The sequence below is a fragment of the Hylobates moloch genome, unplaced genomic scaffold (genome assembly GCF_009828535.3).
Source record: "Hylobates moloch isolate HMO894 unplaced genomic scaffold, HMol_V3 SCAFFOLD_9, whole genome shotgun sequence".
NCBI lineage: Eukaryota > Metazoa > Chordata > Mammalia > Primates > Hylobatidae > Hylobates > Hylobates moloch.
This window is the reverse complement of record NW_026652284.1, coordinates 113,598,419-113,611,710: the sequence shown is the minus strand read 5'-3', so window position 1 is coordinate 113,611,710 and position 13,292 is coordinate 113,598,419. Positions and strand designations below refer to the sequence as shown.

Sequence of the window (13,292 nt, the reverse complement as noted above, 5' to 3'; positions counted from 1 at the left end):
ACTTAGTAAACACTTTCTGAGAACTGGAGTGAGTCAGGCATTCGGCTGGGCGCCAGAGACACAGAGGAGACCAGTACAGCCCGCAGACTCCACACTCTTAACTTGTCCTCACAAATAGCACAGTAATTAACTGACCCCTCTCAAAATCTCACTATGAAGGTCCTGGTATTATTGTCACTTCCTGTTGAGGAAGCAAAGGCGCAAAGAGGTCCTGTGTTCTCCCCAAGGCCACACAGGTAGAAAGTGGCAAAGCATGATTTGGATCCTGCTTGTCTAACTCCAGGCTGTGAGCTGAGAAAGAGCTTCTCATGTTGGGAGCTGTAAGACAGCAGAGAGGGTGGGTGGCTGTGTGCAGGGAGGGTGGTCGGCACTGGGCTGGGCCCACACTGTGCCTCACACGAGTGCAGTGGGAAAGCACCATAGGGTTTGAGACAGGGAATGGAAAGATGAGGCCTGAGTTTTAAAGAGATCATTTGGGTGCTTTATAGAGGACTCAGAGTTGGTGAGGCTGGGACTTCAACTAAGAGGCTGCGAGAGCATTTGGGAGGTGGCCCCTCTGTCAGATGGGGGCTCTGACTAGGGGGACAAGGAAGGCGGGGACCCTCTGTGGTGGAGGATCTGACTTCCACTCCTGGAAAAAAAAAGCCCCACAAATATTTGTGACAAAATGAGGGGAGCTCTGCTTGAAATGCATATGTCCTGCTGTCCCTCTAACCAGGTCTGTGGACACCAAGAGGGTGTGGAGTCCTGAAAGCCACAGGGCCTCTCTCAAGCTGGGGATGTGGGTGGCTTGCCAGAATGGCCACTGGCAGGACCTCCTGGGCTTGGCTGGATGGGAGTGGGAGCTTTCTCCACGGGAGGGGTCCTCATGCTAATGATGCATTTGTTTCCTGCAGCCGGCGCGACCTGGAGATTGAGCGACCAATGCCGGGAACCCACACAGTCACCCTGCAGTGAGTGGCTTTTCTCTTCCCCAGCACTTGCAGTCGGGGCTGTGCACTGTAAAGGTGGCCTTGCTGGCAGGGCCTTCTTTCTGAGTGTGGCAGGACATTGTGTCATTGAGACCTGGATATATTCTACCCAGAGACTGAGCATTACCAAGCCTGACTTGGACTTCTCCCTGTACCGGTGGCATCCGTTTCTAGGGTGTCCCCATGACGTAGGCCTTTGATCTTGGAGAAGGATTGTTGATTGTACTTGGGACAGCATTTATTAAGCACCTACTACATCAATAACTCTGTGAGGCTTTGCTCCATGAAGCCTAGGGATGGATAGCACAGGACACAGCCTTAAAGAGCTCTATACGTCTAGGAGGAAAAGACAGTCATGGACAGAACTAACTGGGTTTCCACCAGTAATGGTGGTGTCTTTTTGTGGCTGAGGGCGCCACGTTGTGTGACACTTGGGAACCTGGCACGTCATTGCCTTTGTCCTTCATGCTGTTCTTGTTTCGGTCTTGATTGCCAGCTAAGTCCTGCTCATCCATCCTTGAAGAGAAGATGCTTTAAAATGAAAGCACTGGGTCACAGAAATTCCCTGGCTGAAATTCATACTAAGTTGTGAATTACTAGTAACCAATTTTATCCTAAGATCAAAGGAGAATGAAGTAAAAGAGCAAAGGGTGTTGGGGAAACCAAAATGACATTGTTTTTAGAATGCAGGCCCCGGCCTGGCAGGCCTGGGAGTGGGACAATCTTTAAAGGAACCTTGGGCTAATTCTCCGCTCTATCCCTGACCCCAGGTGTCCTGCTCTGTTGGTGGTTGGGGACAGCTCGCCTGCAGTGGATGCCGTGGTATGTAGAAATCACAGGTGGTTTCTGTGTTTAATTCAACAGGCAAAGTCTGGTTGACTTTGTTGAAGTGGCCCTGCCTGCCCCTCCTCTCCTCTGCCCCATCAGGGCAGGTGATGTGTTTCGAAATGCCATATTGGCCTTTGGGCAGAGGGCCTAGCCACTAGTCTCTTTCCCTGGTGGCTGCCAGCCCTGGTTGCTTGGCAGTGTCTCCTCGCCCAGGTCCCCTCACCTGCCGATCTGTGTCCCATTGGCTTCTTTATAGGGGCGTATTTGCCACTTGGCTTCCTGGCCAAGAGATTCGCCTCTCATTTGGGAAGCAGCTGGATCTTTCCAAACCGATTGGTGTCTGATGAGCTGTCAGGGGACAGAGGCACTGGGAGGCAGGGCTTAGCAAAGCTTCCTGACTCCTTTCACCCCTTAACTCCCACCTACAACTTTGTGGCAACAAAGAGAGGACTCTACCTTTCAGACAACCCCACAGCTGGGGAGATGGCAGACTTAGGGGCTATGGATCAGAGTCCTACAGTACTGCCGTGCCTTGTGCAGTGATCCACAGAGTGACATTTGCAAATGTTCGTGTAGTAAATACCTGGCATGCCTTAACAAACCATGAGTTTCTTATGGGCTGACCGACTGGAGATAATCATGGAATACATCAGTAGAGATACACTGTTCAAATCAAGGGAGGTGATAGTTTTACTTTAAGCATTTTGAACAGCATAGGTTACATGTGGGTATTCTGCCCAATTCCAGATGCCCCTTTTAAGAGGGTCACTGACAAAATGAAGAGAGAAACCAGCTTGGTCAATGTGATTTTACATGAAGAATAGTTGTTAGATCTGGGAATGTTAAACCTGTAGGATCTCTGGCAGCTGCTGGTTAAACAAGGATATGTATTTAGCAGATATTTCTGCAGTACTGTTTACGTTTCAGCTAATCTTCATAACAACCCTTTGAAAAAAGATATTATCTCCATTTTATTGATGAGGACACTGAGGCCCAAAGAAGTTAAATAACTTATCCAAGTTGTCACAGCTGGTACTGGCAAGGCTGGGATTTCAAGCCACATCTGCTGAATCCCAAACCCCACATACTTTCTTCTTTGCCAGCAGAAATACTGGAGTTTCTGGTGATGGCGGCAGAGTAGCGGGGAAGGAGGAGATGTTTTGGCTTTGGCTTCACGTAGAAAATTGACAGATTTCCTCCCTCTTGTGCAGGTGGAGTGCAACTCGAAATTGGACCCAACAAAGACCACTCTCCTCAAGGTACAGGGAAAGCAATGGGGGTTTGTGTTTGTTATTTCTTAGAAACTCTCACGTTTTCCGCAACATTGAGTTACGCTTGAAAAAAGCAAGGCACGTGATCAGAAACCATAGAATTAATGATTTAATCTATCTGTTTATGAACATATATTGGGTGCTGACTGGCGATCTGAGGCTGCAAAGATGAGGGATCCTTCTCTGGGACTGCAGGAATCAACAGGCTGCTGGTCTGGGGGCTTTGGGGATAGAGGGACCAGGGATGGCTTGGCAAGGGCCCTCCATAGGCTGAGGCCAAGACAATCCTCCAAGAGGGGCTCTCTGCTTGTCACAATAAGAGGAGACGTCTCCCACAGCCGGGGAAGGTCAGGACTTTGTCAGGCAAGTTCATCTGAGCACATGGTGTGCCAGCTCGCTCGCAGCTGGATTTGAGGGTCTGTAGCAACCTCCGCCAGTCCCTTGCCAGTTATGACTGATTGCACAATGCAAACCACCGGCTGTTTGTGGCAGCCTCGTGCGGAGATGCAGCACAAGAGTGGGAACCTTTCAGAGGGGCCTTTCAGCCCAGGTGCACCCCTGCAGGGGCAGGTGGCCAGGAGGGACCTGGGTGGAGATGAGGCAGCTCCCTTGCACTGGGGAAAGGACAAAGAGGTGGCATCTGTAGGTCATCATGCCTTCAACTTCCCCCATAGAAGTAGAATGCCTTTGAAAGGCATGTAGGGGGTGTCCGATACTTATTGAGTGGGAGGCTGTTTTCCTGTATTGGGCTCTTTACGTAGATTTTCTTTCAAGATTCCCTCAAAAGGAAATTGCAAGATTAGAAGCTGCTGGGCGTCAAGCTTGCATAATGCCATACTTTGAGGGCGGTTGTCACAAGTATCACAAAATGGGTGGCTTAAAGCAACAGATATTTATTCCCTTTTAGTTCTGGAAGCTGAAAGTCTGAAATCAAGGTGTGGGCAGGGCCATGCTCCCTCTGAAGGCACTAGGGGAGAATGCTGCCTGCCTCTTCCAGCTTCTAGTGGCTGCTGGCCACACTTGGTTCACCTTAGCTAGTAGATGCATCACTCCAGTCTCTGCCTCCATCCTCACTCAGCGCTCTCCCTATTGTATCTCTGCGTCTGTGTCCAAATTTCCTTCTTCTTTTAATAACATCAGCCGTTAGATTTAGGGCCCACTCTAATCCAGTATGACCTCATCTTAACTTGATTTTACCTGCAAAGACCCTATTTCCAAGTACGGCCACATCGATAGGCACTGGGGTTGGGACTTCAGTGTGTCTATTTGGGGGACACAATTCAACCACAACCTACAGCAAAGGGTAGGTGGCCTGACTGAGGTCGGGTGGCCGATTTGATGGTAGATCCAGAAACAGAACTCACTTAGGCCTGATTCTGGAGACTTCCACAGCGCCAGCCTAATGTGCTGAGTGCCCTGCCTGGAGGGAGAGTTGGGGCATCCTGCTCCCCGCATGCTGGTTGAGCTGAGGGCTGCCCCAGGTCAGTGTCACTTTGTGGCTAGTGTTGGGGGTCCAGTCTTGAGGCGCCCTAGGCTGCAGGATGCCCACAGCCTCACCACTCCCACGAACTCCTCCAGCCCCATTTCGCCCCAGGCCACCCTCCCTGCAGCCTCCCCCTGCTCCCTTGCTGTCAGCCCTGCTCGCTTCCAGTCTGGCTGCACAGTCTCACAGCCTGCAATGGCCTCTTGAGGTTCGGTGATTTCACGGGGACTTTGAACGTCCACCATTTAGGAAGGGTACCGGTCAGGAGCTGAATCCGGCCTGAAGACCCAAGTTCAACCACTTCCTTTGGAGGGAAACTTTCAAGGGAATATATGAAGGGGGTCTTGTTTATCAAACCCTTTCAGGTTAGAGAGATCCTGGCCTGGAACCTTGCGAGTTCCTCAAGCTCTTCCTGGCCCAGTTTCTGCCTGTAAAATGGGACAGCTGTACCTTCCATGGTTCTTGGGGAATGGAGTGAAATTATCTGTAGGGCCTAGTGTAGTGCCTGGCATGTAGTAAGCTACAAGTGATGGTTGCCACGGAGACACCAGCAGCCTTGCCTGGTGGGGCTGGAGTGTTCCCTACCCACGGTCCACCCTGCTCCTCCTTTGTAAGGCAGGACAGGGCAGGGCAGCAGGCAGATGGGCATCCTTTCGGAAAAAACTCATAGGGCGCAGAGGGCCTTGGCTGTGGTGTTTGGCACTAACTAGCTTCCCTGTCTCCTAGATGGCGGACTGTGGCGGCCTCCCGCAGATCTCCCAGGTGAGTGCCACGTTGGCTTTTGCATTACACAGCTGTCGCCTCCCCCTGGGTGGAGTGCATGTGCCTCTGTGACACCTGTTCCCTCATTGCCTTGCTGTGACATCGGATGACAGTTTGTGGACTGTTGGGAAAAGGTGCTATATAGGAGGACTCTGATCCCCTAGGAACCAACCCCTGTGGAGTAGGTGATACTGCGGCTCACAGAGGTTGGGGGATTTGCCAAGTAGACACACCCTGGTCATCATGGGCCAGAATCTAGGTATGTCTGCCCCAAAGACCACGGGCTTCTGCTGGAGTGAAGGGCTGCAAGGAGCTCCAGCCCAGAGCAGGGGGACATGGAGGAGATTAAGCCAGATTGTGTGTGTGTGCATGCGTGTTTGTGGGTGTGCATGTGTACACGTCTGTGTGTGCATGTATAAGTGTGTGTGCACATGTACAAATAAACACATTGATCAACGTAATATGTTTGCTGCGTCACTGATCCCTTCAATTTCTCCTCCTATAAAGAATTTCACCAAGTAAACTTTTAATTTGTAAACTCACCAATCTAACAAGTAAACTTTTAATTTGTTGTCTTATAATTTTACATCCTGACAGTTTTGTATTCCATCTTAAAATGAAATAGAGTTTTTTGCCATCTTTTTTATCCAAAACCTGCCCTGCCTCCTTTCTTCCTCCTTTTTTTCTTTCTCTACTTAAAATGAGAACAGATGGAACCCTGGTCATAATTAAAAGAATTTTCAGAGCTTCAGAGGAGTTCAACGAGCACAGACTTCGGGGACAGCAGCATAGGGAGGAGCAATTCCTGTGTAACACTGTCGTCCTCGTGCCCTTGCACGCTGGGTGTATGTTTACACACGGCTTTCCTATCCTTGATTAAATTAGGTCCTTGCAATAGTCCTCAGAGGTGGGAAGAGCAAGCATTTTATCCCAGTGTCACAGAAGAGGAAACTGAGGCCAAAAGTTGAGAGAGATTGCGCATGATTACTGGAGCTAAAACTGGGCCCAGGTGTTCTCATTCCCAAGCCTGTATTCATGATTCTGTCCACCATCTCGAACACAGGCGTCCCTGTTCCCTGCAGCCCTGACCTGCTTCTCTTGTCTCTTTCTTACACTGTCACACAAATTCCAGAGGGCAATTTGAGCATAGCCGCTCTTTTAAATGTCATTTGGCTCTTTGTGGAGCCCTGGCGGGAGTTAGTGGAGAGCAGGGAGGGGGTTCAGCCCAGCCTCTACCAGTGCCCTCTCACTGCCTCAGGAGAATAGGACCCAGGGCACTGGCTAGAACAGTTGGAATTAACTGAAGAACAGATACGCCTTGCCTGTATGCCCTTGATACTTGAGCACTCACCTCCAAGTTTACATTAAATGAACTGAGAGAACTGGTAGAACTGGATGTGGTCTCAGCATTCCATATGCATTTCACTTAAAGTAGCCCAGTTAGTTGTTAATTAATTGGTCTGTCTGCCCATCCAGCGAACCATCCAACCATCATCCATTCATTCTTCTTCATATCCTTTCTTCCTTTTATTTGTCCTTCTTTGGTTCATATTTCTCTTTTTTCCTTCCTTCTGTCCATCAATTCTTTTTTTAATCCATCTTTCCTTCCTTCCTTTTCTTCCTTTCTTTTTTCCTTCCTTCTTTCAATCCATCCTTTTTTCTCCACCCATCCATCTATCCATCATCCCTTCTTTCAGCCAGCCTGCTGTTGAGGCTGATAGTGACTTGCCTCAAGAACAAGTGTTTTAGGTTTGGAGAGCCCTGGGTTAATGTACAGGACCCACCACTTACTTGTTGTGGGACCCTGAGTGGATTTTCCTCTCCAAATCTGTTCAGCTATGAAATGTATCTAAGGTAGCACGGACCTCATGAGGGGTTGTCAGGAGTAAATGAACGAATGCAGCAAAGCCCTTTGCATGGGGAGTAGCTCACGATGCTGATGCAGTTACATTCCACATGCTGGGTTAGACACGTCCCTTTGTGGAATGTAATCTCCCCAGAGATGCACAGAAATAGCTGTGATACTCTGCACTATATTACAGGTGAGGAAACTGGCTCAGACAGGTCATGTAACTTGTCCAAGTTCCATAGCTGTGGGGTGAATTTCCCATCGTTATCCCATGGTCTTCCTTTTACTTTTGTGTTTTGTCCTGTCAACACGTGATGGCTTTTGTCTTGAGCCAAACTCTCAAATGAGGGTGACCACAGGCACAGCCCCCCATGGCCTCGGGTGATCTGGTCCCCCAGCAACTGATTGCATTTTCTCTCCCTGTCTCTCAACAGCCGGCCAAGCTTGCTGAGGCCTTCAAGTACTTCGTGCAGGGCATGGGATACAGTGAGTATGGCGTTCCCCATGTGCAGTGGGTCGGGGCACGTGTCGGAATTGGAAGTGCTCTGTCCTGAGCCAGGCTTGGATGGGCAATTCCGTGTCCCCCTGGCCAGCTTCAGCTTTCTGGGAGGAAACATTTAGGTGTGTGGAGGGCATGTGGCAGCCTGGAGGATCTAGCCTCTCATACCAGCAAGGCTCGTTTTTCCTCCTTTGTTGAACAGAAGTTGTTTCACACCAGGGATTTTGGGGGGTTTAGATGAGGACTGTCCCTTTAAGCACCAAGACAATGACCAACAGTGAAACAATAACATTTTTAAAACTTTTGATCACAAGTTTTAAGAGACCACCAGCTATAGTGATAATGAAGATGGTGTCGATGATGATGAAAGATTGCTAACACATTATTTTATCTCATTGAACCATCACCGTACTCCTTTGACATATTCTTAGCCCATCTTATCAATGATGAAGCTGAGGCTTCGGGGTTGTAAGCAAGGAGCAGAGGGTGGATCTGTGGAAATACTTTGAAGATTGTGAAGCTCTGTGGAAGTGGCTAACAAAGTTGCTTATATTCAAGGTGGAGCATGCCATAGTCAAGTCATGAGCTTTGGATACATTGGAAGCATCATTCAGGAACTCGCTGGTTCTTATTTTGCAGTTATAGTTTGTTCGACACATACAGCCTTCTTTCCAGAAGTGCTGTCCCAGGACTAGGACAGACCCTGGCGAGTTGTAACTCGGCTGAACAGCAGCCACGTCATGCTGCGGGCTTGTCAGCCATAGTCCGGCCCTGACATGACTAGTGGCTCTTCTGACCCTACTGTTTGGAACTATAATTTGTGTGTCCCTCCTTACTAGGAAGGTATTAAACTTCTGATCCCTTTTATCATTTCCTTAAACTGCTTGCCCATGTATAGTAAGAGTATGCTTGGTAAGCTGACTGCAGTCCTAGCATTGGCCTCAGCCATGATTAGCTCTAGCAAGGCGAGGCTGGCAGGTTTGATTTCCATGCGTCAGGCCCAGGCGGGATCCACATCCTCAGGTGCCCTCAGAAGCTATCTGCCAGCGGGGCTCCTGCCTGTCTAGCCTGCTTTTCCCGACGGAAGTTGCAGGCAAAGGCTGTCATTGGAGAGAGCCGTGGAGACAGCCGCGGGGCAGCCCTGCTCTACCCTGCACGGTGTGAATTGTGGCTCTCGTTTGTCTTGGCCCCACCAGGGTTTGGATTTCTGCTTTGAGAGTGTATTCTGGAGAGAAAGGAAGTGAATGCTAGACCTTATCTTTCTCCCCAAATCAGCTTCTATTTCCAGAAAGCCAAAGCCTCCTGCAGGTCTTGGGGGGGAAAATAACAGGAAGAGCTATGGTCCCAAAGGCATCAGCCAAAGAGAAGGAAAGGAACCGGTCACTGGCCTCCTGCACACCGCGGGGGGCTGGCTTGATGAACCCTTTGCACACCTGACATCAGTGCTCACTGTACACTTCTCATCCTGCTCAGTAGACATCCCAGATTTGTGGGTGAGAAGTAGGGGCTCAGAGAAATACGTGAGCTGTGGATGTGGCATTGACCCCAGTTCTTTCTGAATTCAAAACTAGCTCTTTAAGACAATTCAGCAAGGATTAATTCTGTTTGGGAGTGCCTGCCATGAAAAGCCCTGTGCCTATCAAGGAGATAACATAAGCCCTGCATGCTCGGTGTGGGTCAGCTGCCCCTGTTTCTGATGTCTGACCACTAGCCATGATGCTTCAGTTGGGTGGAGTACCAGTTTCCTAAAGTTGCTGTAACAAAGCTCCACAAACTGGGTGGCTGAAAACAATAGAAATCCATTCTCTCAAAGTTAGGGAGGCCTAAAGTCCGAAATCAAGGTGTGGGCAGGGCCTTGCTCCCTCCAACGCTGCTATGGAAGAACCTTCCATGCCTCTTCCTGGCTTCTGGTGGCCCCAGCAGTCCTTGGCTTTATGTGGCTTGTGGCTGCATCGCTCCAATCTCGGCCTCTGTCTTTGCTTGGACTTCTCCTCCGCATATCCCTGTGTGCTGTTTCTGTAAGGACATCAGTCATTGGGTTTAGGGTTCCCTGTCAACCCAGGATGATTTCATCTCAAGATCCTTAACTAATTACCTATGCAAAGACCCTATTTCCAAATAAGGTTCCCTTCTGAAGTTTCAGGTAGGTGTGAATCTTGTGGGACACTGTCCCACCCGGTACAGGTGGGCAAGATTGTTCCTCCTCATTCCACCCCATCAGCACGTGCCATGTGCAAGAGCATTTGAGGTCTTGGAGAAGATCCCAAAGAATAGACAGCGCCCTTGTTAGCACCTGGGCTGACAGGCTTCTTTGGGAGAGATGACAACGAATAGCCATGCCAGGAACTTGCCGTGTGGCCCCTCTCCCTTTCCCCACCTGTGATGTGCAGGGCCGAGCCCGGCTGACCCCAGGTGTCCTCCCTGCTCCAGTGATCATGGACAGCATGGGGTCATGGGCGTACACACAGGTGCTGATACCAGGGGTCAGTATTTAACATCCCTGCTTTACAGATGGGAACAGGGAGGCTCAGGGGAACACTCACAAAATTACACAGCTTTTAAGAGGTGGCAGAATTGGGATTCAGACCCAGATCTGGGTTCAGGTCACTCATGGTGTGATTGCAGCCGTTCCTTACCGTATCTGGGCCTCGCCATCTCTCTCTCCAAGTGGACATGGAGAGGACGGGGGCCCAGCAGCTGGATGGCTGCAGGGATCAAGTCTTCTCTGGGGCTGGCACGTAGAAGAGCGTGTGGCTGGTGGATGGGCATGCCTGGCTCCTCACCTGGCCGTCTCCTGCCCTCTAACTGGCTCTCTCTTGTCCCCCTAGTGCCCTCGGCCAGCATGACCCGCCTGATGCGGTCCCGTACCGCCTCTGGTTCCAGCGTCACTTCTCTGGATGGCACTCGCAGCCGCTCCCACACCAGCGAGGGCACCCGAAGCCGCTCCCACACCAGCGAGGGCACCCGAAGCCGCTCCCACACCAGCGAGGGGGCCCACCTGGACATCACCCCCAACTCGGGTACTGCCGGGAACAACGCCGGGCCCAAGTCCATGGAGGTCTCCTGCTAGGCAGCCTGCCCAGCTGCCGCCCCCGGACTCTGATCTCTGTAGTGGCCCCCTTCTCCCCAGCCCCTTTTCACCCCCTGCCTGCCACACTGCGCCTAACTCGGTATTAATCCAAAGCTTATTTTGTAAGAGTGAGCTCTGGTGGAGACAAATGGGGTCTATTACATGGGTGCCCTCTCCAAAGGCGGGGTGGCGGTGGACCAAAGGAAGGAAGCAAGCATCTCCGCATCGCATCCTCTTCCATTAACCAGTGGCCGGTTGCCACTCTCCTCCCCTCCCTCAGAGACACCAAACTGCCAAAAACAAGACACGTAGCAGCGCACACTTCACAAAGCCAAGCCTAGGCTGCCCTGAGCATCCTGGTTCAAACCGGTGCATGGTCAGAAGGCCAGCCGCCCACTTCCCGTTTCCTCTTTAACTGAGGAGAAGCTGATCCAGTTTCCGGAAACAAAATCCTTTTCTCGTTTGGGGAGGGGGTTAATAGTGACATGCAGGCACCTCTTTTAAACAGGCAAAACAGGAAGGGGGAAAAGGTGGGATTTATGTCGAGGCTAGAGGCATTTGGAACAACAAATCTATGTAGTTAACTTGAAGAAACCGATTTTTAAAGTTGGTGCATCTATAAAGCTTTGAATGCAGAAGCAAACAAGCTTGATTTTTCTAGCATCCTCTTAATGTGCAGCAAAAGCAGGCAACAAAATCTCCTGGCTTTACAGACAAAAATGTTTCAGCAAATGTTGGGCATCATGGTTTTTGAAGGCTTTAGTTCTGCTTTCTGCCTCTCCTCCACAGCCCCAACCTCCCAACCCTGATACATGAGCCAGTGATTATTCTTGTTCATGGAGAAGATCATTTAGATTTGTTTTGCATTCCTTGGAATGGAGGGCAACATTCCACAGCTGCCCTCCCTGTAATGAGTGTCTTTGCAGGGGCCGGGGTAGGAGCATTGGGGTGGGGGCGGAATTGGGGTTACTCGATGTAAGGGATTCCCTGTGGTTGTGTTGGGATCCAGTGCAGTGGTGATTTCTGTGGATCCCAGCTTGGTTCCAGGAATTTTGTGTGATTGGGTTAAATCCAGTTTTCAATCTTCGACAGCTGGGCTAGAACGTGAACTCAGTAGCTGAACCTGTCTGACCTGGTCATGCTCTTGGATCCTCAGAACTCTTTGCTCTTGTGTAGGTGGGGGTGGGAACTCACGTGGGGAGCGGTGGCTGAGAAAATGCAAGGATTCTGGAATACGTATTCCATGGGACTTTCCTTCCCTCTCCTGCTTCCTCTTTTCCTGCTCCCTAACCTTTCACCGAATGGGGCAGCACCACTGACATTTCTGGGCAGCCAGCGCGGCTGCCAGGCTCCTGTACTACTTACTGCCTTGTACTTTTCATTTTGGCTCACCGTGGATTTTCTCATAGGAAGTTTGGTCAGAGTGAATTGAACATTGTAAGTCAGCCACTGGGACCCGAGGATTTCTGGGACCCCGCAGTTGGGAGGAGGTAGTAGTCCAGCCTTCCAGGTGGCGTGAGAGGCAATGACTCATTACCTGCCGCCCATCACCTTGGAGGCCTTCCCTGGCCTTGCTCAGAAAAGTCGGGGATCGGGGCAAGAGAGGCTGAGTATGGATGGGAAACTATTGTGCACAAGTCTTTCCAGAGGAGTTTCTTAATGAGATATTTGTATTTATTTCCAGACCAATAAATTTGTAACTTTGCAGCGGCTTGTGTCTTTTTTCTGTCCCTGAGAGATTGTGTGTGTGAAACATTGCAGTGCAGGGGTGGCTGCTTCATGGGGGGGTTGCCCATCCTTGACACCTAGGAGACCTCAGCCCCTCATCTCTGGAATTCTTTGCCTCAGAGCATCATGTCCAGCAGAAATTTAAGTCAGCTCATAGGTTACTTCTAATTTCCCGGTGGCCACATTTTCAAAAGTGGAAAGAAATAGATGAACTTAATAATACAGTTCATTTATCTCAAGATGTCTAAAATATTACCACTTCTATAAAAACTATTGAGCAGGTATTTTGCATTCTTTTTTCATTCTAGGAACTCCAGTGTGTATTTCAGCAGACCAGCTGCCTTTCAAGTGCCCAATAGCTTGGGCAGCACAGTGATAAGAGGATAAACTTTTCAACCTATAATTCGAGGAAAACAGCTTTTTTATTTTTAACATTTATTTTTATTTTTTGAGACATAGTCTCACTTTGTCACCCAGGATCTTGGCTCACTGCAACCTCCGCCTCCCAGGTTCAAGCAGTTCTCGTGCCTCAGCCTCCTGAGTAGCTGGGATTACAGGCATGCGCCACCATGCCCAGATAATTTATTTTTATTTCTATTTTTTATTTTTAGTAGAGATGGGGTTTTTGCCATAGCCAGGCTGGTCTCGAACTCCTGGCCTCAAGCGATCCGTCCACCTAGGCCTCCCAGAGTGCTGGGATTACAGGTGTGAGTCACTGTACCCAGGCTACATTTTGTTTGGATTACAAACAAATGTATGTGGAAAGATCATTCCTTTTCTCATGCCCAATGACAACCATTGTAATGCTTGTTTTCTACTCTACTTAAAAAG

General features: G+C 49.8%; 1 protein-coding gene across 1 annotated transcript in view; it reads left to right on the top strand.

The window, feature by feature from the left end:
• NDRG1 (N-myc downstream regulated 1) overlaps positions 1-12,440 on the top strand; it is a 59,409-nt gene extending 46,969 nt beyond the window's left edge. Inside the window, exons 11-16 of the mRNA XM_032760484.2 lie at positions 897-953; positions 1,742-1,793; positions 3,011-3,058; positions 5,280-5,315; positions 7,599-7,650; positions 10,492-12,440. Coding sequence (XP_032616375.1) covers positions 897-953; positions 1,742-1,793; positions 3,011-3,058; positions 5,280-5,315; positions 7,599-7,650; positions 10,492-10,733 — 487 coding nt within the window. The 3' untranslated portion in view covers positions 10,734-12,440. The remainder of the gene's footprint in view (positions 1-896; positions 954-1,741; positions 1,794-3,010; positions 3,059-5,279; positions 5,316-7,598; positions 7,651-10,491) is intronic.
• The last annotated feature ends 852 nt before the right edge of the window (positions 12,441-13,292 follow it).